The 23,277-nt window shown below is 43.8% G+C and overlaps 1 protein-coding gene across 3 annotated transcripts in view; it reads right to left on the bottom strand.

Moving 5' to 3' along the window:
- Window positions 1-23,277, bottom strand: part of DNAJC6 (DnaJ heat shock protein family (Hsp40) member C6) — a 51,627-nt gene that overhangs the window by 8,399 nt on the left and 19,951 nt on the right. For all 3 annotated transcript variants that reach the window (XM_027792682.2, XM_055815218.1, XM_055815217.1), the window contains 13 exons: window positions 17,028-17,178; window positions 16,078-16,127; window positions 15,823-15,971; window positions 11,663-11,785; window positions 9,348-9,481; window positions 7,964-8,158; window positions 7,593-7,710; window positions 5,896-5,975; window positions 5,522-5,715; window positions 5,353-5,433; window positions 3,999-4,445; window positions 1,505-1,657; window positions 90-158 (listed from right to left, as the gene is read on the bottom strand). In XM_027792682.2, the coding sequence (XP_027648483.2) occupies window positions 90-158; window positions 1,505-1,657; window positions 3,999-4,445; window positions 5,353-5,433; window positions 5,522-5,715; window positions 5,896-5,975; window positions 7,593-7,710; window positions 7,964-8,158; window positions 9,348-9,481; window positions 11,663-11,785; window positions 15,823-15,971; window positions 16,078-16,127; window positions 17,028-17,178 (1,944 nt within the window). The remainder of the gene's footprint in view (window positions 1-89; window positions 159-1,504; window positions 1,658-3,998; window positions 4,446-5,352; window positions 5,434-5,521; window positions 5,716-5,895; window positions 5,976-7,592; window positions 7,711-7,963; window positions 8,159-9,347; window positions 9,482-11,662; window positions 11,786-15,822; window positions 15,972-16,077; window positions 16,128-17,027; window positions 17,179-23,277) is intronic.

Here is a 23,277-nt window from a genome sequence, read left to right as displayed (position 1 = left end):
AGTCACTGGTAGCATTTTCCTTCTGCCTCTCCTCTCAGGGATCCTTAAGGGTTTTCTTGTTAAATATCCTGATTTTTTATGATACATACCTGGTTTGTTGGGCCAGTCCCAACCACCGGAAACATCTGGTTGTATGGAAACTGTTGGTGTGCTAGAAGCTAAGCAGAATGATTACATATAAATATCCCAAAGTAGTACAGCACAAACAACATAATCCAGTGTCTATGAAGAGCAGGGGGCAAGGAGCAGGAGAGACAGTACTGTGTCCATCTACCATTTGCTAATAAGAAATGAACTTTTCCCCCGTGATGTGCATTACAAATTTAATGGTTTTTTTTCCTTATCTCATACCAACCCATACAGAGGCAAGTGAGGGAGGACACAGCTTTAACAGTGTTAATTTTATGATAGCTTTAGTCAGAGGCTTTATATACTTACTTATAAAAACCTTACCACCAGAATAATACATGGGGGTTTGTGTTTCCGAATACAATCTCAATCCAAGGAAATATTCTACACACAAAGGGAAAGGATGGAGAAAACAAACAAAGCAGAGCAGCCCACACAAATGTAAGCCAGAAGGAACACTCACAGTCCTTCCTTTAATCCTGTATCAAATAAAGCCTGTACATCTATGCAGTTCGCCCTGCCAGCATTTCACTACCGCAGATACTAGCACTGTAATTTAATATCTCATCTTGCTGGGATACCATTTAAATTCCTGTCATTGGTGCAGCCAGCTCCAAGTGTGACCCAACCATCTTTTTCACAGAGCTAATATCCGGTACCCAGGCAACAATGTGAGCAGTGCCAGCAGCACGCTAGTTCCCTCCATAGTCACTTTGGCTTTCCAGCAAGACTGTTGCACCCAAGGGACATGTGTTAGATCATCAGACACAAACAAATTCGTATCTGACTGTGGTGATGAAAAGGTTACAACATTAAATTGTGGCATGTGAGGAGAAGGGGGCAACTAAGGAACATCTCAAAAAAAAAAAAAGAATAAAAAATAAAGTCCAATAAAGATTAAAAAAAAAATCCTTCTCTTCAGAGTCAAATTCAACTGTGAGTTTTGCCAGGATCACTATCAGAACTAAAGAAAGCAGATGCCTGTAACTAAAGTCACCAAAGGATGTGTGTTTTCTCTAGCAGGCTTAATATGCCATGCTCTATTTAGCCCAAGTTAATGGTAGTTTCGTTCAGAAGAGACCTCATAACCACAGACATATGCAGGCAGACATTCTCCATGGTCTCTTTTTTCATGTGTACAAATAGCTTATTAATTAAGTATAAGACTTGAGCAAAACTAGTCTCATCCTACCACATTTCAAATTATGAATACACTTTAAGTCTGGAGACTAAAAGCTCTTTCCTGTTTAGTGGGGTTTCTGTGGTTTAGAATCATTTTATGGCAAGCATCGGTTTGTTCTTAATGGCTCCATCACTATTTAAAGCCAGCATTTCACATTTACTTAAATACACTAGAAAAGCCTCATTTTCTTACCCATGTGAAAGGGATCACTGTGCACAGTTGGTGAAGGACTTCTTGTTGCTTGAAGGAAAGGATCACCAGGGACAGCTGATGAACCAAGAAAGGAACCCAGGAGGTCTGGACCAGTTTGCTTAGGGCTGCTTCCAAATGGATCAAAGGCAGTGGCTGTAAAAATATATTTGAGAAAACGAAATCATTAACTTGTACAATGGATGTGCTTCAGGGAAAAGACACTGGTGTGTGGAGAAGAAAACCTAACACCTGCAGGTACCAAATGGGAGACAACATGCGACTGTGGGAGAGCAACTGGAAGGTATCAGCACCCTAGCGAAATTCTAAGGGACCAAGAGAGCCAGATGGTTTGGTCATGGCAACACATTTGGTCATCCCATCTGTCTTTTCCAAAGAGAGGGGCTGAATTTAGGAGCAGTCGATAGTCAGTATTTAGATACTTAGATGCTTAAGATAAAGTTTCAACTTGCACATACTGCTAATAGGTACATGGACAGTGAGGGACAGCCTGGAGCTCGAGTTAGCATCCTGGTGCAATTCTGCTTCCTCTCAAGAGCTGAACACAGTCAAAGGTGATTTTAGGCTGTCAAAGGTAATATATGTTGAGGGTACAAGGACTGATTTTTCAGAACAGCTTTAGAAAATAACTGCTATTTTTACTACATAGCATCACTTGTTACAAAAATCCAGTTCGTTCTCAAACCCCATTTTTTATCAATTTGTCTTTCTTTTTTGTCTACTGTCTTTCACATTAAAAAAATCCAACAAGCCCAACCTACAAAAGAAACCTCTATGAGGTCACTCAAATTCTTACCTGCCAACAAGTTTAAGGTAAAGAGCATCCTGAACAGAGATGCAATATATACTGCTGTAAGAAAGATACAATCCTGAGAAGCTATGCATTGTGTTAATGATGCTACTCGTTACTTATGTTACTCATTATTTAGGATATTTCAGAATTTACTACTCTCCACTTACCTTGTAAGTGCTTCTTGCTTTCCTGGCTTGGGACAATTTAGCTGTGTGATGCTTTTCCTTTCTCTTTCATGCACCAATCTGGCTTGCAAAGCTCAGCAATATCCAGAAATCTTTTCCCAATACTGTTGCTGCACCTCTGCCTTGCAAGATGCGTGTCTGCACAACCTTCCCACCCCTGCGCAAAAGCTCTCAGACTGACTGAGCATACAACACCTGCAGCAAGACGAGCCTTCTCCATGTACAGGTGGCTCAATTTCTTCCACTGAAACTTGTATTCTTCTCCCTTCTCCTGCTTCCAGTCCCTCCAGTCCTCAGTCTCCATCTCTTCCCTCCCTTCATGAGTCTTGGTTCAAGTAGATTATAACTGCTCCTGTCCCTTTTGCTTCAAAAAACCACAGCAGGCAAATCTGGTGTTTGAGTGTACTAGTAGGCAAACCTCCCCAAGCCTGCAGGCTTTTTTATTCTAGCTGAGAAAGAAGGACTCAAGAAGAGCCTTCAGAAATTGGCAGCAGGGCCATCCTGTGGTAAATGCTACCTGTGCCAGCCCCAGCATCGCCCAAGCCTGCTTAGCAAAATGAAAAAATACCATTTCTGTACAAGAAAGCTGGCAGGTATTGCAAATGCTTTAAGTCATTAGTTGCTGAGAAAAAGTTAATTGAGCATACTGAGCTCTTGGAATCAGGTATGTGTTGACATCATCAGCTCTTAAACTGTATCATAAAGGATTAGGCCAACCCAAAGGCAGGGAGGCTGTGCAGCTCAGTGCGGTGCACAGAGACCTGCTCTTAGGTCCGGACACTTGTTCACGTTCATCTACTCCAGAGGCTCTCAGTGAATCTGAGCAGCTTGGGTTGGGCTAGTCACCTGTTCGCTTATAAATGATTTTCACTTGCTCTCCTCTGTTCACTTCACTCTCCAAGGGACCCCTTTGCTCTAATATCTATTCAACCACTCCTTCTGCCAGCCTGATCTCAGTCTGTCTTTGAAGAAAAAAATATCTTCTCATATTGCCTATCTCATTTGCAGAAAGAGCAGAAATAGCAGAACTGTGTAGCCACATTTCATAGTCCAGAATCAGTATCATAGCTCCAAACCCCCTCAAGTTAAGAGAGAAATTAAATTCAAACTGCTATGGCTCTATCCAAAACCTCAAAGGCTTTTTTCTTTTTGTAAATGAATACATATTGTCCTCGTATGCATCATCGGACACATAATAAGAGCAAAACTGATGATGTTCAGTGGCTGTCAGTGGAAGAAGCCCACCAAACACTTGGGTGAGCTCCAGCAGAGACTTCAGGGAACAAACTAGATAATCTGGTTTTTGCTCCTGACTGTGAAGATGCACCAACTCCTGTCACAGAGTAGAGGAGCTGGCTGGCCTCTTGGGCTCTCCCGCAGCTCTTAGTTTTCATGAAAGACGTGTACCCAGGAGGAACCCAACAGCCCAGAGCAGACCACCCAGGTGGGATTCTCAAAGCACGTGCCTCAAGTCACACACTAGGCATAGCCATATTACCTTCTCCTACCCTTGGGGACGGGGATGGGGATGCCGAAGCTGCGGAACGCCGAGGAGTTGACTGCACAGATCCCGGTCCCCCCACATGGAAGACCTCCTCAGCAGCGGGTTGTCCACTTTGACTCTGGGAACTTGGCCCACCAACCCCAAACAAATCATTCAGCAAGTCTGAGTTAGAGGGGGCAGTGGTGGGCTGCGAGGGAAAGCTCTTGCTCATAGGGCTACCATCCAGGCCCAGCAGGTCCACGTCTTCAGGTGGAGGTGGTGCTGGAGGCTCTTGCTGCTTTTTGCTGTGTTTTGGTGTCCCATGAGGCTTGTCACTGCTGGCATTACTGTGCTGACTGGAAAGGGACAAGAGTTCATCATCTGACTGTTCGCTTTCCTCATGCACCAGCGCTGCTCGATCCTCTGAGGTGGGGTGAGAGCTACTTTTGTCAGATTTCTGATCTAAATAATGATTAAAAATAAAATTAGGTAGCCGTTAGTTTTGTCATCACAAAGGTCCCATAAAAAACAGCTTACAGGCAGAAGAAGAAGCTACTGAGAATATCAGAGCAGCATTTTGCTAGATTTTAAAATACGAGTCCTTTGCGAAGATTAGTCTTTGCTGGTCTGTATTGTAAGGAGCCAGCTTTATTAATCAGGAAACAGAGACAGAGGTTAATTGAGTCTCCTCCAGGCTGAGGAGTCAGCAAGTGTTAACACCCAGAGATACAGACTGAATGAGTTTCTGGCTCAGGACCAAACATCCAGGATGATCTCCAGCCATGCCCCAAAACCCAGGCAAAGCAAGGCTCATTGTGAAGGAGCAGCAGCATTAACCTGCCTCCCAGCTGTGCCCACAAGCATCTCTGACACCAGGTTCCTACCAGACGTGGCACTGATGCCAGAGGAAGAACACTGCGTGTGGCAGTGCTGCGAGATCGTTATTATTAAATTATGAATTTAATCATTAAAATTATTATTACAGGCATTTATTAAATGGCCTCTCAGACAAACACTCTCAGTGCTATGTTCTCGTAGCGTGTTATATGAAGTGCAACATTAGGAAAAAGCAGCTTAGATTTTATTTTAGCATCAAGGAGGCCTCAGGCAAAGTTTTACACGAGAATGATGTCAATAATCGTCATACATGGCACAAGCAAGCAATGTTTGAAGAGCATGTTGTAGGAAATTAATTCCCACTCAATTGCAACATAAGGGTGTGACCAGCAATACCCTGTGATCTAAGGGGAAAGCCATGTTACAATCAGACCCTTCAGCCTGACTCTGTGCTCCAAGAAAGGAGGAAAAAAAAAAAAAGTTGTTTTTTCTGTTCAAAGCAGATTTTACTTTGAAGACCAAGCCTGCATACCTTGCCAGCTGAGAGATGAGAAGAATGCACTCTGTCCAACATTTCTGATGTTATCCTGGGGTGAATCAGTGGGACCTCTACCTGCAGCACAGAGCACCAAATAAATACGCAAAACAGAGCTCAGCATGCAGGTAAGCATGTAAATGGAATAAATCTAAGCAGCTCTTACCTGCCAAAGCAAGAGTGTCCTGATGCTCCTGATGAGAGGAGAAGAGAATGGTTGGATTGATGTCTTTTGTCGTGAAGTTCTCCCATGGGGGAGTTAATTCGGTTTGTCTATCAGTAGACTGTATTTCTATGTCCAGTATAACATGAAAGAGCTGAGGATATTTGTCTGGAGAGTCACAGGCATCCAGTTCAGGCCTAAATGGGGACAAGAGTTGCACAGTTGAAAAGGAGAGGATATTTCTGCAAAGGTATATGAAGTCTTTCAATACATGCATGCACACAGACTCTTCACATTTCATCTGTGAATATTCTCCTTCAGCCTTCATAAGGCTTTTATGCTTCAGGTTTGATTAATGTTCGGCTTAAAATACTCACTTGGTGAATTTTAGTGTGGTTGTTCCTAGGGCTATGAATCCAGTATGAAATTGAATTTGGAATATTTGTGTGTTGGTCATCTGAAAAAACACAGAGAACCAGACTGAACAAGTGCTTAAATTCATTAAATTAAAACATTTGCTTATAGCACATGCAGAGAGTTCGATAAGTCTACCTTACTACCCGTTAACTATACAGACTAATCATAACCACTCTGTAGGCTAATTCATTCTGCTGCTTCTACAGAAAGCAGAGCTTTTCCTTCTCAAACGCAGATACTTCCATCTGCCTTAAACCCTGCTGCAGCTGCCTCCATATAGCAGTGCCTTCATAGCGTTCAGGTATATGCCTTCTTTCCCTGCTTGTCTTTATTTCTGGGATCTACCCGACACTTCAGCAGTTGAATGAAACCTGTATCTGTTTCCACTGAATGCACTGAAGCAACAGGTTTGCACCCTGGGAAAACTTAAGACCATTTTACTTGCAGTAGAGGCTTCAGTAAATCATCATCTCTACAGCAAACAGCACAAGTAACAAATTAAGAAGAGAAAAAAGTTCATTGCTCACTCTGCAACTTCAACGTTAAGGTTTCAAACATACCATCAGGAAAATTAACAAGATCTCAGATTAAAGTATCAGTGGATAGAGTGACTATTCAAGATCGCAGCCACTGCACCCAGCCGATGGTGAGTGTCCAGGAACTGTTGTGCCTGACCAGCCACTCAGCACCCATCTGCAGGGAGCAAATGAGGTCATACTCAAAGCAAGTGAGACAAAACTTCTTTCTTCCCTCCCTTTTTGTGCTTTATTATTATTATTTTGAAAACAATTTAAACAGTTTTTTTCACCGGGTAAGCCAATTAACCCTCATCACTGAAAAGCTTAATAAAGCACCTTAGTGTATGACAACTACTGATTCAGTTTTTGCAGATCCAAGTTTTCTAGTCTGAACAGACTGCATTTCCAAATTCCTCTTTCACAATTACAAGAGCCAGGGAACAGGATTTTAAAGTCAGCCTCAAAGCCTAGAACAGCACGGACAAATACATATTTTCACTTTCAGCATTGCTGCTGTGTTATGGGAAGGAGACATCAGCATACATGCCCTTCAGTGCTCCTCTATTCTCTCTCCCCAGTTTCCACTGTCTTCCATTTCTTTGATCTGCTAGTATTAAGAGGCTTTTTGGCTATGAAGGGGGTGGCTGCCTGGCCAGCCTGCAGCTTAAATGGTCTTTCCAATCCCTATGACTGACCAATCCACACAAAGTGCCTTTTTGCCCTAGTGACCAAAAAAAGGTAAAGGCTGCTCTAGAGCAAGCAAAAGAGACACCATGCGGGAGCAATAGCTTGGTAAGTCATTCTAATTTGAGCATAAGAAAATCTTCTTCCATCTTCTTAGAGTGCGTAGGTAGTGGTTTGCCCTGAGCTGGTTAGTGATGGACAGTTACATCAGCTGGAAGGATCCTACATGCTATCAGTAGACACCATCTCCATAAAGACATATTAGAGGCCTCATGGACTTCTCCATAGGCAGTTCCTTGTTTTCACTTGGCACCGCTCAAATCTGTGTTATATTTACTGCCAAGTAAGGAACTGTTCATCACAAACACCATGTGCATTCTTAGACTCTATATTTAGTCATCTCTTAGTTAGGTACATTGCCTCTACCATGCAAGAGAAGTTAAACAAACTCCTACTTTGGCTTGAAGACGTCCCCCAATGGTTGATCTCATGTGGTAGACAGAAACAACAACATCCCCATGGACAGTAGCTCCCAGCGGAATTAGGACTTTCCCTTCTTGCACACGGTATTCTCTTTGAGGGGAAGAGAAGGAAATCCACAGTTAAGCTCCCTTCCACAACACCATTAGCACCTGCCAACAATATCACCATACAAACTGATCTCATTCAGGCCAAGCAAACAGAAGGCACTAACTTTCAATTAATACATGTTCATTTATCAGGCAGTCTGGCCATGGCTGCTGCACAGGTATTAGACACATTACAGCAAAACGAAAGCTTCCTTGCATTAAGCTCCTGAGGATGTTAGGAGACCACAGCAACTCACTTCATTCTTTCATACTCCTGGGAAGTGGTAAGGATTCTGGTTTCTCCACTGAGAATGTCGCAGAAGGGCCGGCAGCCGTTTCGTTGCTTGTTGAAGCAGGGGACTGGACTGAGGGTGACTGACTTGATAGTAAGTGGTTTGCAGTGAGGAATGACGGGCTTGTCTGCTATTAGATCACAAATGTATCCTATGTATCTGCGGACAGAGAAAGCCTTTACTGATATCTCCATCCCAGCTGAGTAGGTTTCATTCTGTACTTGAAGTCTACCTTGAAATCCAGTGAAAGTGCAATTCTTTCATAGTTCTAGGACTGGAGTTTCCACGTACTCCAGCATCTTTGCAGATGGTACAAAAATCTACACTTCTACTTCTGTTTAATTACAAGAACTGGAGCTCAAGAGTAAGGAAGTTGGCCTTTAGCTCTGAGCTGAAGATCAGTTCTCTTCACCTTTTAAGAGAGAAGGTGCTGAGCAATGGTTTTTCTGGTTTACCAGTAGAAGTTTGCTTTTTTTTTTTTTTTTTTTTTTTTTTAACATGTACATAGCAGATTAATCACTTTGTTAGTAACGTGCTGAAGAATTATTATTACAGACATAACACTATCTGTGGTTTGCTCTGACAGGCAGTCTTTCCTCTGCTTAATGGAAATTGTAAAAAAACCCAAAACACCCAAAAAACAATTTTACAGCGTAAACTCCCATAAGGATGCAGCTGACATAAGGAGAGGTATTCATCCAAGCCCTCTTAACTACAGGTTTGCCAGCTTCCCTGAACTAGTGAGCAAAGCTATTGTAATATTTGATTTTGTTCCTTCATCACTGTTATATCAATGTGGGTAAAACGGAAGCGGCCATAAATACCAGTTAAGACCCATCAAAGCAAGGTACCACAGCGAATGCATCAGTACTGCTCATGCTGCAACAGGAATATTTGGAGTTTTCAGTTTGTCACCTCCTGCCAGTGCCTTCAGGCTGGCCTGGGTGGTGAGACTGGGGCGTGCAGCATGTACACCCTTCAGGTCACCTGCATTATTTTATAGATCGATAGAATAATTCAGGTTGAAAGAGAGCTCCGAAGGCCATCTGGTCCAGTGCTCTGCTCAGAGCAGGACCAACTTCAAAGCTGTAGCTCAGAACTGGATTACACTGCTGGGGGTGACACCGAGCCGAGGAATTCCAAGGCCAGAGATCCCACAGCTGCTCTGGACAGCCTGTTCTGTGCCTGATCACCACTTCACCGCTTATTTCTGGGGAACAAACTGAAATCTGAATGCCTAATCTCAGCTTAGGGGCTGGGAACACATTGCCAAAACACACACAACAGTTTTTGGTTTTAGCGTAAGGAATACAGCTCGCTTGTGTACCATTTAGCCAGTATACCCTACCTCCTGTGAGATGGCCACAGTACGATTCCAGGTCTCTTTGTGTTCAGCAGCTGCATAGCAGGGCCTGGATTAGAGAAGAGGTGACAGAAACAGAACATCGCACTGACCAGCACTGCTGAGGCTGCACGGCCATCCTGTTGGGGAAAGGGGCGGGAAGAGAAAAATGCATTAAGTATCAGCGACATCCTTTAAATTTCAGATTTCAGCAGAACGGTCTCCCCTCTTCCTTAAATCACATAAAATAATTTCTCCAGAAAGACTAGGATTGAGACCACAAGTTGATGAGGAATTTTCAGTGCTGTGTCATTTGTTTAATACCTAGGACTTCAGTGAGCAGCACTGGCCCGGATCAAGGCACAGACAATATCCTGTAAGCGACCCAAGCTGAGGATGGTTTATGCTTATTTTGAAAGCCCAGAAGTACCTTCCGTGTACAAATGTTGGTGTTTCATGGCTGCTCCCAAGCTGTAATAGTATAGTTATTTCAAACCTAGGCCTGGAACTGACCCGGGGTCAGAATACACCCATCCTACAGCTGCAGGCAGCCATGTAATAGAAATTGAAACCTAGAAGAGTTCACAAAGAAACCAAAAAACCTAGCTCAAGGCTCCCTCAGCCAAATACCTCCACAGCCCTCAGCCTACAGATTGCTCCTGAACAAGTCCAACGTTTTCTTTAAGGCAAATATGGAGGAAAGTGTGTTTGCTGAATGAAGCTGATAGACCAAAAATACAGAAAGAGCAGGAGAGAACCAAAGTATCCTCCCCAGTGCCCCAGGTCCCTGCTGTACCCAGGAACATATGAGCTGATGAGCCATACGGACCATACCCCAGCTCTGGCAAGCCAAACAAAAAGAAAAAGCCCCTCAGCCAGCTTCCACCAAAATCCAGGTCTGGTGCTGCTTGGTTTTGGATGCACGTTCTTGTGCAGCAATGGGTACGAGAACATGCTTGGTACTACCAGAGTACCATGCCACCCTGCTCACCTCCCACTCTTCAGAGGGGACAGAAGATCCCAGAGGTCAAGACTCATTTACAAAGAAGAAGTGGGAAACCTATTGCCCTGTCAGGCAGCCGGTCACCCTCAAAGTCTGAAAACACAAGTTAAAAGTTATACAGGCTCCTTGCGATTACTTCCTTCAGGCACCTTTTAGGCACTCCAGCCACACTGTAGGATTTGCCATACCAGAGCTGACCCAGACCCCAGCAATCTGCTGAGCCTGAGCACGTGCTCAGGGTTAACAGGCTATTTGCTTTTTTTAAGGTTTAGCCCCTGCCAGTTGCTTCTGAAAAGATCTCTCAGGTTCAATATAAACTAAAGTGTGCTTCTGCAGACTTCTTGGGAAATGTTGTAAAGGACTCCCTGTCCTTTACAGCATTATCCTGCTATTCATCGCTCAAAGGAGAGTAAAGGAATTTGACTCTTGAGCTAGATTTCCGGGACTGGAGGCATCAAGTGCATCTTCATCTGTGTTTGAAAGGAATTTATACCCCGTAGCTGCTGGCTGTGCTACGCAAGGCAGAAATGCCAGACTTGTACATAAGGTCTATGCAGTTTGGGATCAGCCATTTCCTCCATTCTTTCCAGTTTATGCTGATCAGGGCTGACAGCCTCCCGGATTTAATTTAGGCTCCAGGAGCAAAACTCTCCTTTTGGGCATTTCTGTCAATATTAAAGGTTGTATGGGGTAAGTTGCAAGGTTAGTCGTACAGAATCACACCACTCTCATGCATCCTGTCTACATGTTGTCCAGTACTGAGTAACCCTTACGGGAGGGTTAGCGATCATTTCAGCTGTGATGCACAGAGAGGAGCAGAAAGCAACTGGACTTCTTCAGCCAGGCCTGACAAGTAATGACCACAAGAGACTTTAACAATCTCAGTTTCACAGTTTGACAGAATTCCCAACTCTATGTTTTCTCCCCAACTTGCATCAGCAACCTTCAGTCTCAAGGCTACATTTTGTCCTGCGACAACTTACAATAAAATGTAAGGCCACAGCAAGATGACAACTCTTAGGGTACAGTTCTTGGGTGTATTTCAAACCTTTTGTGACTCATCACCTCTAGTAGTTCACTGCTAGAACAACTGTGACCCCTCTTGCTTTGCATTCCTGCTTCCCTTTCAGTGTTAGGTATTCTAGCTTAGCTATGTAGCTGCACATGGAAGAGCATGCCCCTTTCTATGGGGGTGCATTTTATTATGTTTTCTATTAGAAATTGTCACCATCCTTGTACACAGACTCCAGACATGCAACAGGCTATATGACTTATGATGCATAGGTCTAAAAATCTGGTTACCTTCTGGTGTACTTACCATGCAGTGGATGACACACACATTTTTGGGGTTCTGCTGTAGCCAGTTGTGCATGTTCTTACAGACAGCGTAGAGGTTGTGCAGACTGGGCGCTTGTCGTACTGGCCAGCTACATTCGGATACCTACAAGAGTCACACGATGAACAAAAGCCAGCTTCGAAACAGCATTATTGCAAGCATGTTTTTACAAATGCTTTCTGCCAAGAAATGTAGTTCTCTTTTACAGCCCAGAGTTTTGTGCTTGAAGCCTACTCTTATCTTTTCCCATGCATAATTCTGCTCCGTGGCTTTCATGAATTACAAGGAGACAAAAAAGAATTCTCAATTAAATAACATACTAGCCATGTACTGTCACTGACTATACATTTAAAAAAAATTACATTCCAAGTCAGATTATCTTGAGTGGCCTTTCCTAGCACTCCAGTCTCACAGCAATACATTGATTTCTGCTATGCCTAAAGCCTTCGTACAACTTGACCCTAAAAACTACAGCTCTGATTTTCAAAGGATACTGAGCATCTGTTATTTTCACTCATTTTGTGTCATAGAATTTTCAAGCCCTATTTGACAGATATTAGGCTGATGAAAGGGAAAATTCTGTTAACTATACTTACTCAGATACAAATTTATTTTTTTAGTACACGAGCCAGAAAAATGAATGACTACTTAGAGCTAAAAACCCACAAATCCTAAAGTATGAATAGTAACTAGACATCAATGTACTAGTTCTTAATCACAACACTTATCTAAGAACAGTCCTTGCAGTCTCAAACAGCACATCAAATGGCCTTCTACAGACATCTCGGTTTCATCTGGGTTTAATTGAAATACTTTTGTAAAAGGCATTTTTGGCTAGAAGAAATTTAAAGGAGAAACGTTGTGAAGCTTGTCCTCAAAGAATTGGTTCTCTCTCTCAACTAACATTTGGATCCTGCTTAATAAGAACTGGGGGCAGGAATGAGATGGTGTGCCCAGATGTTCTTACATAGCGATATGATTTCCATACTGGACCATTTCATTTCTCAGAGGAAGGAAGTGCTCCAGGTTCAATAAAACTTGTATTTAAGGTTCTCTCTTACATACACCTGCACAACATCTTATAGCAGAAGCAGGAATCCAGACTCCAACCAGAGAATTACCAAGCCGAGTGTTGTCTCAAACAACATCTCCAATGACAGCTGGAGGACACAGGGGCAGAGCAGGCAGGAGCACTGCCTAACCCAGCACATCCATCCTGCTGGTGGCATTTCTGAGCCTGGCAGGCCTCCGCTGAACATTTGGTCTAATACCCGATTAGATATTTGTCTAATAGCTTTTTAAACTCACAAAAGTTTTTAGTCTCCACAATATCCTGAAATTCAGCCCCGCACTTGGTGAGCAAACACAGGTTTGCGTTGTAGAAGCCACCCAACAAGTCAAACCATGCTCAGGCTCTGGAAGGCAGGGAATGACCCTTCCCTGTTTACCCTCCCTACAGCATTATACTCATCACCCATCTTCTCCTGCCTTGAGAGGTTTACTTTGTTTCATTCCTTCTGTTGTACACACTTATTTTTCCCTTGCCTCTACCTTTCTGTGCATTTTCAGGAAGGGCTGAGGGGGCACAAAACCCCCAAGAGTTCGCTTTGTTGTGACCTCCAGTGCAGGAACGGCCAGCGTTAGCTTCTGGTCGATGGACCTGGCAGGGTACATCCTGCTGCAGCCATGGGACCGTTGTACAATCTGAATTACAGAGGTATCACAAACATTTCTTCAATTCTTTAAACAGGTGGAGTACTAATGCTATAAATGACATATTCTTTTATAAATTATTTTATCACACCAATTATTTTATTATACCAAGGAAAAGTCTTCTCCTCCCAACCCCAAATACTTTTGCAGCAGGTTTCTGGAGGGAGGCACAAGATCCACTTGCAATTAGATCGCTAAAACACAATTCAGATTCCAAGTGGCTGTTAGAATTAATATGACCAGTGACCCTTTCACTGGTGATCTTCTCAACAGACCTCAGGACAACACACTGTCAAGCATCTGGAAAAGCCATTATCAGTTATCAAGTTAATAATATATGTTTTCCAACAGTCCATAATTGTATATATTTACTTTGCCTGTAATTACACATCTGCCTGTCAGTTCGCAATTAGAAAATTAAATAGGCGCTATGTAGCATGGCATTTATTTCAAATGTAACCTCACCACCACCCATGAAAGACAACCTTACAGGATTCTAAAAAAAAAAGTGTAAAACTAACAGGAATTCTTCTAGACCTTTGGAAATAAGCAGCCAGTGCTTGTTTTACTTGAGCGGTAGGGCAGCAACAGCCAGGAATGTGACCCATCACAGACTTTGAAGTTTGGTTTGGTTTAACATTATACTTGAGTTATATGTTTTCAAACTGCTCACATTTCCTTGAGCAGGCGTGAGCTCTGCTGTCCTGCCAGGGCGGCAAGGCAGGAGGAGAACAGAACACAGCCAGATGGGACCAGCAGCTTTTAGTGTCCGTGATCCCCTCTTCTCCTCGATAAACGGGGCACTTGGGGCTTCATGACCCATGCAGCCACATCCAGGCAGCAAAATGGTCCATCAGGACATTAACTTACCTTCCTTCTGTGCCACTACGCAGCAAAGTGACCTACTTTGATCTTAAGAATGAAAAGTTTTAAAGACAATAGGAATTAAAAAGGCTTTCACTTTGAAGAACAAGTGTGTATCTCAAAACTTCAACTCAGCTGGCATCCTCATCCAAAGCACAAATTACTCTTAACATGCTTTCACCTCCTTGATAGCCCATTAGTATTTTTTCTGATACATATGAAGTGCAACCTCATATTTATAATTGTTCCATGCTTCACCTGATCTCATGTATTGTGCTGTGCACATTTCATTTTCCTGAAAAATACCTGGAGTCAGCATTTCTTAGACCATAACCTGAAAGTACAATGCTTTATTAAAAGATGCATCATTTTCTTCCTCTGTGTGTCAAGACAATAGCTTACAAAGCACCTGGTCATGCTTCAGGAGTGACACACAAAGTCATCTGTTAAGCTGTTGGGTAGGTTAGGAGATAAAGCACCGGGGATGGAGAAGTTATGGCCAGGTCAAGCAATATACCAACAGATGTTTAATGCTGGGCTTTCAAAAATAGAGCTGTCTTTCTCCTCCCACCAACAGTGATGCACCAGAACCCAGTGAGAATGAAGATTCAGAGCCCTTGATATCATTTAATTAGTTTTTCCCGTTCATTTACTCATATTTGAAGTCACGGGTGGTTACCAACTACCACTGAGAAATTTGCTTCCAGTGCGAGTGATTTCTGGTGATCAGAGAAATTGCTGCTGATAGATCCAGCTATACTGCAAATTAAACTGAAATGTGGCTTATGCTGCATGATATTTGCTTACCCTGACCGAGGGTTAAGCCTGGCAACTGCTGTTGCCTTTTGTGTTGAAAGCAACGAAAAATAAGGAATTTAAAAAATCGTTAACTCCCTTGTGGGAAAGGGAAAGAACAGGAAGTTTTCTGAAAGATTAGATCTAATCTTGCATTTCAACAGCAGTATTTCATAGAGATTTCCTCTAAAAGCCATTAATGAACCAGAGGCTTGCAATGCTCCCGTATGCTGTTCTGGTTTTAGAGAAGGAAACTGGGGCAGAGAGTGGAGGTGGGTTTTTAAAGTCACACGCTAGTGGAAGAGCCAAAACACCCCTTAGATCCAGTTTCCAGTCCTGTGCTTTGCCTGCTAAGGGCTCCTGCTTGATTAAAGCACAACTGAAGGATTGTTCAACATGAAAATAATCTACCTGCTTTTATTGGTAACTTCTTTCAAAGCGCTTTCACTTTGTCCCTTATTTCTCTGCAGCAGTTTCTAACAGCTACGTAGGAGCCAAGAGCAGCACAGGCTCAACTTAGTGCAATGCCACTTACTCTCACAGGCTTCTAACACAAGCATTAAGCCCTGAACTTTCCAGCTCTTTAATCCCTGCCGTCCCAGACATCAGCTAAAACCCAGAACCAACCACAGCAGCTTAGAAACAACTATAATTCCTTTTTCAGCTTCTTACATTCTGCCACGCTCAAGATAGACACAAACAGGACCTGGTGCCCCTTTTCCTGAGGTGTTTCAGCACCTGTTCTCATTAACCTCTTGGAAGACACCTACCCGGTTGTGAAACTTGGCACTGCGATAATATTTGGGTGACAAGTTGAAGACTGTGTAGTGGTCTGGATGCCTGGAATCCAGAAACGTCCGTACATCTTCGATGTGGTTCCTGAATCCCAGCTCAACGCCTTCAGCCGGAAAAGACATCACTAGAAACATAAAAGGAGCCAAGGCTGAGTGTGCACCGTAACGTGTTTGTGGGCTTCTGAACCCTGGGAAACTACAGGTTTTATTTATCCAAGAAGCAGCACTTACCTATGATTCTTGAGGTAATGTATGAAATATCTAGCTCCCCCTTGGTGTAACTAAAAGGCAAAGTAGGAGACAGACATTATGCACGTTTCCAGAAGACAGCACATTAAAGGAACCAGAAGAGCGTTTTCCCACAAAGATCTGCTTATAACAGAAGGAAAGAATGATCTTAAAAATGATTCTTTGTACTGTGTCATTATGCCTTAAGAAGAGGGTGCAAATAGCTTCCTGCAGACAGTGACCCAGTCTTCCTTTCCACATATGCAATTAACTGGCTGCAGAAGCTTGCAAAAAAAGGTCCCTTTTCCCTTTTGTCATTAATTTTCAGTGCCACTTTGCAGGAGAAATCTCTAGTAGTTTGCCACTTTGCAGATCCCTCAAAGCCTCTGAGGTCTTGCATGCATTAAGTTTCTTTAATTTATTGTAGCCCCATATCCCTCAGAGGCAGGTAGAGCATCAAGCACAGGGGACGATGCCAGCAGAGGTAACCAAAGCAAAGTCACCTCAGCTCTTCCTTCAATTCAAAAGGTGGCTTTAGCGAAGGGAGCAGTTACATCAGCAAGTAGAGCCTCCTTGCACTGCAAAGGGAGGGCATATAACATGAGCCAATTTTCAGCAACAAAATACTCAAGCATGGTTGAGCAGAAGCACCCCACGGGGGTCAATGAAGGAATCTGAGACCAAGTGCTCCCCTTTCACAGGGGGGCTTTTTCAGACTTCAGGATGTTGATGCTTACTCACTATGAAGCTTAGATTTCTTACTTTGGTTTTCCTGCTTCTTTGGGGCCAAATAGCAATTATGAAACAGAATCAAAGAAGTCACTCATGATTTTCACCTCCTTCCTTTATTAAGTTAGCTGGAGATTGTGCCATGCCAGTTAGGATGGCAGCTCAGACCGGCACTTTGCAGCTAGCAATTTCACCTGCGTTAGGCAGCTTCAGCTGTACTGTACCTGGCAACAGACTGCATGACCTTTGAAGATGTATCTTTCAGGGTATCCTTCAGGTTATCCTTCAAATTGCTGAAGAGTCTCCCTGCACCTCCTTTCACCATATCAAGCAAGCCTCCCCCATAGCTGGACTCCATGTCTGGTGATGAGGCACCTTCAAGTACAACAAAACCAAAGCCAATGTCACGTATTTGGAACATATCCACAGCACCAACAAACCCACTGCTCGGTTCAGACCCAACATACTCACGTGCGCTGCTGCACGTCAAGTAAGTGTAGGGCAAAAGTAGTTTTACTTATTAAAGTCATGATTTTCCAGAGATGAGAGATGGCACATCCTTGCCAGCTGGGCTTAGGAACCATCTATTGACTCTTGGTGTTGTACGTAGGTTGGCTGTTTAGTATTAGCATAGTATGGACAACAACCACACAAGCTCCCTCACCTCTCAACCCAACCCAAAGCAAGACCAGCTCTTCAGCACGCAGCTGATTTGCTGATCATAACCGAGACCAAATTAACAACCACTTCCACAGGGTAAGAAAAAGGCACTAGTATATACGACAGCTCTTCAGCATAACCGCCACAGCTGCCAGCTTGACTGCAGCTAGACGACTGAAGGTTATCTTGTGACTATCCATTTCTATGGATACAGAGGAAGTCATCAGAGTCATTTTAAATCACTTAAGAGTCCAGTTAGATTTGCTTGAGTGGAAGATAGAAGCCTGGGTTTTGGTAAGAAAAGAAGGAAGTTCAGGAATTAAGCTTTGCAGCTGAGAACGAGAACCTTCTTGGTTATTTGTGTGTTTGCAGCCTTAGTACAAGGCTCAGCAAATTGCTAAGGCTAAAGCAGAGTGGGGCTGACCTCCTTGATAAGCTTTTTCTTCCAGAGCTTGACATGGCACGAAGCTGCGAAGTCAATAGGAGACTAACACAGAGCAAAAGCCATTTAAAGTGTTAATGTTGGTGCACTGCAAGATGGTCTTACGCTTCAGGTGTTTGCATTTTGCAATTATAATACAACTATTCCACTGTCTTAACCAAGAACCAATTTGTTGCAGCCTTCCTTATTATAGCAGGGCTGTGTTAATAGCATCATTCTTAGAGAAGCAGTGTAATAGTTTGGTTGTAAACTTGAGTAGATGTGGTTTTGTTTTATTGCAAGTTGTCAGACACACACCTAGCAACATGGTAGTTTAACTGCTTATTAGCTACAAATTAAGCTCTTGACTACTTAAAAATAGCTTTCTGTTCACTACACTGCAACTATTTTGATCTTAGTGAACTTCAACTACATTATTTTAATTATATATTTGTTACTTTATTATGCTGGATTAGTCAGAAGAGCTAGATCCTCTAGCACAGCAAATTAAGCAACAAGCAACCTATGTGAATACATGCCACGCACGCAGGTAGTCTCATAACCGAGATAGCGTCCGCTAAGGGTTGCCTTTCCCAGGGCACCCGGAAAGTCCAAGAGACTGCCGTAGAGCCATGGGACAGCTGCTTTGTAAAACGAACATGCTGATCATTATTAATTACTCCAGCTCCCAGAAATGGGGAAGATTTATCATGGTTAAGGCAGGCCGGTGACATTACCAGTGCTTGTTTCATATTTACAAAGAGACCTTACAGCTATCACTTCTCTGGTTCTATACAACATCTGTGAGTGGTGTTAGATATAAGCTAGTGAAATATTGCTCATGTAATCATCAATTCCAGAAGAAATATTCTGGAGACATTCAGACTATTAAGAAACATGGAAGAAGCTACATCTAAAAAAGCTTCTACTGATTTACTCTGTAGATTACCAAACCCATTTAAATGGCATTCACTCTTTCAAACCCAGAGCGAGCTATCAATAATCATCATTATAGATAAATAAGTATCTTTAAACTGGAAGCTCTATTGGTGAAATGATGCTATTTATTCCCCTGTGCACAGAGGATGCTTAATGCACTCTGATGTGGTCATGATTCACACGCACATGATCCATGTGCTAGACCATCTCATCTCCTCTGAACTCTGCCAGCTTCGGAACAGAAGATGCCTTCTTAAGGCACTGAAGTATTTCTTTTGCCAAGCCACTTGCTAGTATCTACTTAAGTATGATTAAGGAGGAAAAAAATAGAAAGAAAAAAAAATAATCAAAGTAGCTCTTTGGCTTCCGAGTATGGAATCAGTGTTTGATCTCTCTTTAAAAACTTTGTTTTCATATTACTCTGCGCTAGAACAGCCAGGGATGGAAGGAGGAGATACTGTTCAAAAGGTACTTTTAGTTCTTCAGGTCAACTTTTTAAAGAAAAGACAGAAAGGTGGTAACTTGGAACAGGGAAAGCAGGGGCAAAAAGGTTAGAGGACCAATGACCAATGGTATTGGACACATTTTTATGGTTAGAAATGCTGTAGGAGAGCAACAGAAAGGCTTCAAGAGTATGGAAAACCTAGAATCTTTAGAAATCAACCCCGGGGGGTGGTTGGGGGGCAGGGAGGAGGAGGAAGAGGGAGAATGAGAATTTCACTATCATTCTAAAAGAAGCAGCAGCATTTAATTCCAGGTTTACTATGTTCACTAAAACAGAGAAACAGAAAAGATGGCTAATGAAGAAACGTGAGCTGGTGCTACTCAACCAAGAGAACAAAACTAGTATTTAACACGACGCAAGTATTACTCAGCTATTGTGCAGCTATTGAGGAAGCTTACAACGTAGCAGCACTTAGTACTATACCAGGTGCAGTAATTTGTTTGGGTATCTTTTAGGCACTGGATGAGAGCAGCATCCTTGGGTGCTGACAAAGGCAGTCTTTCTCAGTTACTAGGAATGATACGGTCTTCACAGACTGCTCAGAGAAGAACAAAATAAATACATCCAAAGGCTCCTCTGCCAGGCAGTGTCTTCTACAAAGCATAAAGATGTATAAAGGAGCAGAAAGAGTCAATGCATTAACACACGAACCTGCCAATATATACAGAAATGCACAAGAACAACCAAAAAAAATTAGATTTAAAAAAAAAAAAAGGTAGCTTGCCCCTGCATCTTTTGCTGAATAAAACATTTCTGTGCTAAGTCCCTCTTGCAAACAGAGACCTTCAGAGCTCCTGCAGACCTTTCCAAAGGACAGCTGTGGTTCCCCGGGCCACGTGCAACAGTCGCTGGGACGGGACACGGGGCATGGGACAGGGAGGGCTGAGCCCCACGTCCCACACATCTTCTATGGAAATGAGCCACCTGGCCAGGCATCACCTACTGCTGCCATTGCACGTCCCTGAACCATGCTCAGAGACAGCTGGCTTTGTACGTTTGCTCTTCTTGAGCATAAAAGGCCTGAGAAAACAGCAGCTGAGTTGTCACTCAAGCACACTGGCCAGCCTGTGGAGGACTATGACCTATTCTGCAGTAGGAGGAAGACCAAGGACACTTGCCGAGTCTGAAGGGGTGCACCAGGCATTGCTCCCTCTTGGAGCCTAGCAGGAAGGAGGTTCAGGTTTCACCATGCAGATAAGGTCATCACCACTAGCTTGGTCAGGATATTGAGTCAGCAGTGTAACAGCATATCCCTGCTCAGAAAGATCTTCCTACCAGAGTTGGGTGGTAAACCCAGAACAGAGGAGCATTCCTTTCCCTTAGCACAAAGGCAAAAGGCACATTCTGTATTAAAATGAAGCACCTGAGGCACAACACCATCCCTTCCCCAGGAACTGCATCCCATGCACACATTTGTCTATGCTGTAGCCAAAGCCAAAATTAACGCTTGTAGGAACCCACATAAGCCCCATGAGCATCTTCTGGTAGGGCAGAAAAAGGAGCTTGCAGGCTTGTTTGCGTAAAAACAGTTTGCTGCAAGTTAGCAGCACAGGAGCATGCCATGTGGCTCGGATCCCAGTTTTTGGCATGTTGTCACATAGCAGTTCCGTTAACATTGACCATGGGCTGGAGTTGCTGTCTAGAAGTCTCATTATGCAGAATGAGCCTCTACGTATATAAGATGCATCTTGTTCCTTACATGGAACTTTTTATTAACCCAGTTATTGGATATTCCCCGAAAGGCTTAGTGCACTTCAGAGACACGCTTCTGACCTGTATTTGTAGCACAAGTTTCAGAGGGACTGCTTGCTAACGGCAGCCTTTTCATTTCCCAGTAAAGAAACTTTTAATGTAGTGGTTTTACTGCTGCATGTGCCCTGCAGACTTGCCCGAGACGCATGGGATGGCTCCTCTTGCACAGCTCTGTTAGGTGATGGCAATGATGGTCTCACTGAAGTGCTTCAAGCCGACGGAGCAGCATGGAAAAGAGCCAACTTCATCCGTTCGATTGACAAGCGGAAGTTTGCATTTGTTCTGGCTGAAGGTACTTGTTCTGAGCTAACGTCTGCTCTGAGAAGAGATTATTCTGAACACAGAATAAACTTCCAGTAGTCATCAAGTGCTGCGACAACCTGCTGCATCTCCTTACAAAACTAGAATATGTCACAGAGCAGTGTTCCTACCACAGTCCTTTCTCATCATCAGCCAGAGGGTGGATGTCTCTGGACAGATTACAACTGAAGGAGCCTCTGCTGACGGTACCAGCCTTGTGCTGGACGGGATGGCAGCTAGGGAGCGTAGAAATTTTAATTAAAGCACTTCAGCTCTCTCCTCGCTCTTTAGCTAATTTTACAGAGCATCAGGAGAAGGATGTGCAGCACAGGAAGAGAACTTCTCCCAGGGCAGAGAGGCTGCCAAGATACCGCAGCAAACACTGCGCCCCCATAGCCACATCCCACCGCAGCAGGGTGCAGATTCAGGGAACGCTGCGGTCGCCAGGGGAGTTCAGAAGGATGCGCCCCAGTACGGAAACAGCTGAGCACAGCCCCTCTGCCTGCTGTCCCCCCATGACTTGCTCACCAAAGGCAGAGGTGTTGTGGCAGGGTGACACAAAGTGCTCTGGCAGGACAGCCACGGGGTGCTGGGAGCCTGCAGAGAGACTGATACCCATTGATACTGTCAGAAGAGACCTGTTGTCACCTGTCTTCCCTTAGCAGGGCAAACCCAAAGTGTATGTATTAGCCAAACTAGGAAACTGCTGCTCCACATGGACAGGGAAAGAAACGGCACTGTATCCAGAAGGGAAAGACCTCCCTCCTCCCGTACCCTCACAAAGGACCCCTCGCTTCAGCTCCTCTTGCTGCAGTCCCCTGAGCAGTGTTTGTGCTTAGGTTCAAAACCAAAGACACTTAAACCAGCCCAGCTTTAAAGACTGGGATTTGGGGCCAGAAAGGGGTGAATGAAAGGGGGGTGACCCTGTGTGATGGGGGATGCTTTGGCACCAGCCGCCATCACCCACAGCCAGAGGTTTCACAGAGGACCACGGAGGGGCCAGCAACAGAGGGTTCTACTCTACTACCAGCTGAGGGAGATGCTCACGGGTTGGAACAAGCGAGAAATAGCCGATTTGGAAGCTTTCCCTGCAAGGGCTGCACATTGTGGTCCTTGTCTGCCTGGGGGATCCCTGAGCACCAGCCCCCCCAGGCAACCCACAAACCCTACAAACCACAGGGCATGAAATCCAGCTCTCCAGAGAATTAAGGGGGAAATGAGCTGACATTTAAAAGGCATTTAAGACCATGTCAGTCTGAATATTTATGCTGATGAAGCAATACTTAGCTTGAGAGCAGGGAGGTGAAAGCAAGACGTCTAGAAATTGAAGATCAGCAGCGAAGTACTGCGTTTCATAGGTTACTTAGCAAGAGTAAACAGACCCTTTTTGCTTGTAAAGGGCAGACAAAAAGCAGACATGAAACCATAGGAAAGGAAGCAGGTTTACCTCAGTCTGCCCAGACTATATGTAACACTATCTTCAATGACAATTTTTTATTTTTTTTGTCAGAGAGTTATTGCCTGTGCTTTCTTTAGAGACGAAGCAAGGAAAGAGCAAAACCTTCCCTGTTCCTCACCATGGTTCTTCTCTAGAACAGCATTAAAGCCTTCATCTCCCGCCCTCCCAAAAGAAGAGGTTAGTTTGGGAGTACAAAATGCTCCTCTGATCCTCTTTCTACGGTACCATGAGAGCCTGACACTATGAAGAGGAAAAAACCCAACTTGTTAGTTGCTGCATACATGTCCCAAATCACATACTTCTGGAAGTTATCAGCTGCTCCACCACAGCCTTCTCCCTCCGCACAAAGTATTTTTGGGGGGGAACGGTTGTTTGCTTGTCTCTCCTCCCAGACTATTACCAGGACATGGCATGAAAGTGGAGCCAGGGATCCAGTGG

The sequence above is a fragment of the Falco peregrinus genome, chromosome 10 (assembly GCF_023634155.1).
Source record: "Falco peregrinus isolate bFalPer1 chromosome 10, bFalPer1.pri, whole genome shotgun sequence".
Taxonomy (NCBI): Eukaryota; Metazoa; Chordata; class Aves; order Falconiformes; family Falconidae; genus Falco; species Falco peregrinus.
This window is presented reverse-complemented; position numbering and strand designations above follow the sequence as displayed.